The sequence below is a fragment of the Lactuca virosa genome, chromosome 7 (assembly GCF_052849685.1).
Source record: "Lactuca virosa cultivar CGN04683 chromosome 7, Lactuca_virosa_CGN04683_v6, whole genome shotgun sequence".
NCBI lineage: Eukaryota > Viridiplantae > Streptophyta > Magnoliopsida > Asterales > Asteraceae > Lactuca > Lactuca virosa.
In genome coordinates this window covers 120762986-120765779 of record NC_136432.1, presented here as the reverse complement: position 1 = coordinate 120765779, position 2794 = coordinate 120762986, and the positions used below count along the sequence as shown (strand labels likewise).

Here is a 2794-nt window from a genome sequence, read left to right as displayed (position 1 = left end):
TTTCTGGTTGCTGCAATAGACCCGATGGATTCTCCTATTCTACTTTGAGTTTAGCACAGGTTAAGCACTTGCCCACATAACTGGCAATCTCAACTTTCATGTTTGGCCAACAATATATTTTTTTCAGGTCCATGTACATTTTGTCTGACCTGGACTGAATAGTGCATCTCATTTTGTGTGCCTCACTCATAATCAATTCTCTAAGGCCACCGAACTTTCGCGTCCATATTTGATTCATGAAGCACTGAATACCATTACCTCCGAGTTCAAAGTTCTTATCTATTCCTCACAGCACTTCTCTTGAGATGTTTTTTGGTTTCTGGGCCTCGAGTTGAGCATTCCTAATCTGTGCAGAAATATGTGAGTGTATGGTCATTGTTAACGATCTTACTCGACGCCCTGAGCATTCCTTACGTCTTAAAGAATCTACCACCACGTTCGCCTTGCCCCGATGGGAAAGAATATCACATTCATAATTGTTTAACAACTCAACCCATATTTGTTGTCTCATGTTAAGCTCATTCTAATTGAGGATATACTGAAGGATTTTGTGATCAGTAAATACCGTACACTTGGTGTCATACAAATAATGTCTCGAAATCTTTAGTGAGAATACCACAGCTCCAAGTTCAAGGTCGCGAGTGGTGTAGTTGACTTCATGGGTTTTGAGTTGCATAGATGCATAGGCGATGACCTTTCTTATTTGCATGAGCACGCCTCCCAACCCTTGTTTCGAAGCATTGCAATACACAAAGAAGTCCTTTGTGCCTTCCAGGAGGGATAGGATTGGTGCACTACACAATGCTTGCTTCAATGTCTGAAAGGCATCGTCTTCTCTGTCTTCCCAGTCAAAAATCACCCCTTTCTGGGTTAACTTTGTGAGGAGTTTAGCTATTTTGGAGAAGTCCTTGATGAATGTCCTATAGTATCCAACAGTAGCCTAGAACTAGCCTACCTCCGTTGGCGTCCTTGGTGCTTCCCAGTTCTCTATTGCCTTTATTTTGGATGGGTAAACATGTATTCCGTCTTTGCTGACCACATGCCCCAGGAAGTCTACCTTCTGTAATCCTCTTCACTTTGTGAGTATATCAATATATCATCGATGAATACGATGACAAATTTGTCTAGGTATGGTCTGTATATGTGGTTCATGAGGTCCATGAATACCGCTAGAACATTGGTCAGTCTGAATGGCCTTACGACAAACTAGTAGTGGCCATATCAAGTTCTGAATGTCGTCTTCGGAATATATTCTTCCTGAACTCTAAGCTGGTGGTACCCTGATCTCAAATCGATCTTTGAGAATTAGCTAGATCCATTTAATTGGTCGAATAGGTCATCAATCCTAAGGAGTGGGTACCAGTTCTTGATGGTTAGCTTGTTCATTTCTCGGTAGTTAATACATATTCTAAAGGATCCATCTTTCTTCTTTACAAACATGACCGATTCTCCCCAAAGTAAGAAGCTCGGCTTGATAAACCCTTTATCTAATAATTCGTGTATGTGGCTAGACAACTCTTGCATCTATGTCGGGGGTAGTCTGTACGGAGACTTTGCTATGGGGGCTGCTTCTGGAATTAAGTCTATTCTGAACTCGACTTGTCAAACAGATGGTAACCCTGGGAGGTCTTTTGGAAATACGTCAGGAAAGTCATGAACTTCTGGTATGTGCATGATTTCCTTCACCTCTTTCTTCTTTTCTACAACGTAGGCTAGGAATGCATAATACTTATTGTGTAAGTACTTATGTGGTTTCATACACAAGATGATTTGGAGGCCCTTGCCTTGTTTTTCACCGTACATAATGAGACTTTTGTTGTTTGGAAGAATGAGTCGAACGGATTTCTCATGACACATGATGTCGGTGCGATGAGGGTCTAACCAATCCATACCGACTATTACATCGCAGCTCTCAATAGTCATAGGCATGAAGTTCATTTGGAAGATGTGGTCGTTTAGTGTTAGGGTGTAGTTAGGTGAATTTTGTTTGGTGTTTTCAGTTCTCCCATTAGCCATTTCTACTATATAGATTTCTTTAAGTGGTTGAGGGTCCTGTTTTAGTAATTGTTTGAACTTATGACTAACAAAGCTTCTTTCGGCACCACTATCAAAAAGTATGCATGCATAAGTGTTATTGACAAGGAACGTACTAGTCACAATGGTAGGCTCATGCATTGCTTCTTTCACTCCCATGGCCAAGACTCTGCCTTGACCACCTCCACTTGAACTATTTTCTTTTGGAAAATCCCTCTTGTAGTGTCCAGTTTCCCTGCATCCATAACAAGAACGGGTCACCTCTGTGTTGGATGCTTGATTGGTCACTTGTGCTGGGGCCCTACAACCTTTGTCAGTGTGCCCCTTTTGTTTTCAGTTGAACCAATACATCTCCCAACATACTCCAACGTAATGATAAATGCACTTGTCGCATCTCGGAAAATTTCCGACATTTTGCTTTGGTTTATTGGTGGTTGCAGGGGTGGTAGCGGCGAGGACTGCCACCCTTCCCTGTTTCTTCTAGGGGCCTTGTGGGGGTCTTTCTTTCTTATTCTAGAATATCCTCCTGTTTTCCCTCCCCTTAGGAGGGGCAACTTTCTTAACCATGGTTAGTTGATGAGCAATGCACTTCGCTCTGCCGAAGGTGGTTAGTCTGGAGGAAATGACCATCCCTTGAATCTGTGGGGCCAGTCGCCAGATGTATCTCTATATCTTCTTGTACTCATGAGTAACCATCCCTGGGCACAAGATAGCCAGATCATTGAAGTGGTTGGTGTAAGCAGCTACCTCGGAATCTTTC

General features: G+C 42.4%; 1 protein-coding gene across 1 annotated transcript; it reads right to left on the bottom strand.

Moving 5' to 3' along the window:
• Positions 1-1602: 1602 nt before the first annotated feature.
• Positions 1603-2193, bottom strand: LOC145127090 (uncharacterized). The gene has a single exon (XM_079062336.1). The coding sequence runs from the start codon at positions 2191-2193 to the stop codon at positions 1603-1605; it is 591 nt and encodes a 196-aa protein (XP_078918462.1).
• Positions 2194-2794: the final 601 nt, after the last annotated feature.

What these genes read in the sequence shown, in the direction of transcription:
- LOC145127090 (XM_079062336.1), bottom strand. Translation starts at nt 2,193, where the DNA reads ATGGGAGTGAAAGAAGCAATGCATGAGCCTACCATTGTGACTAGTACG.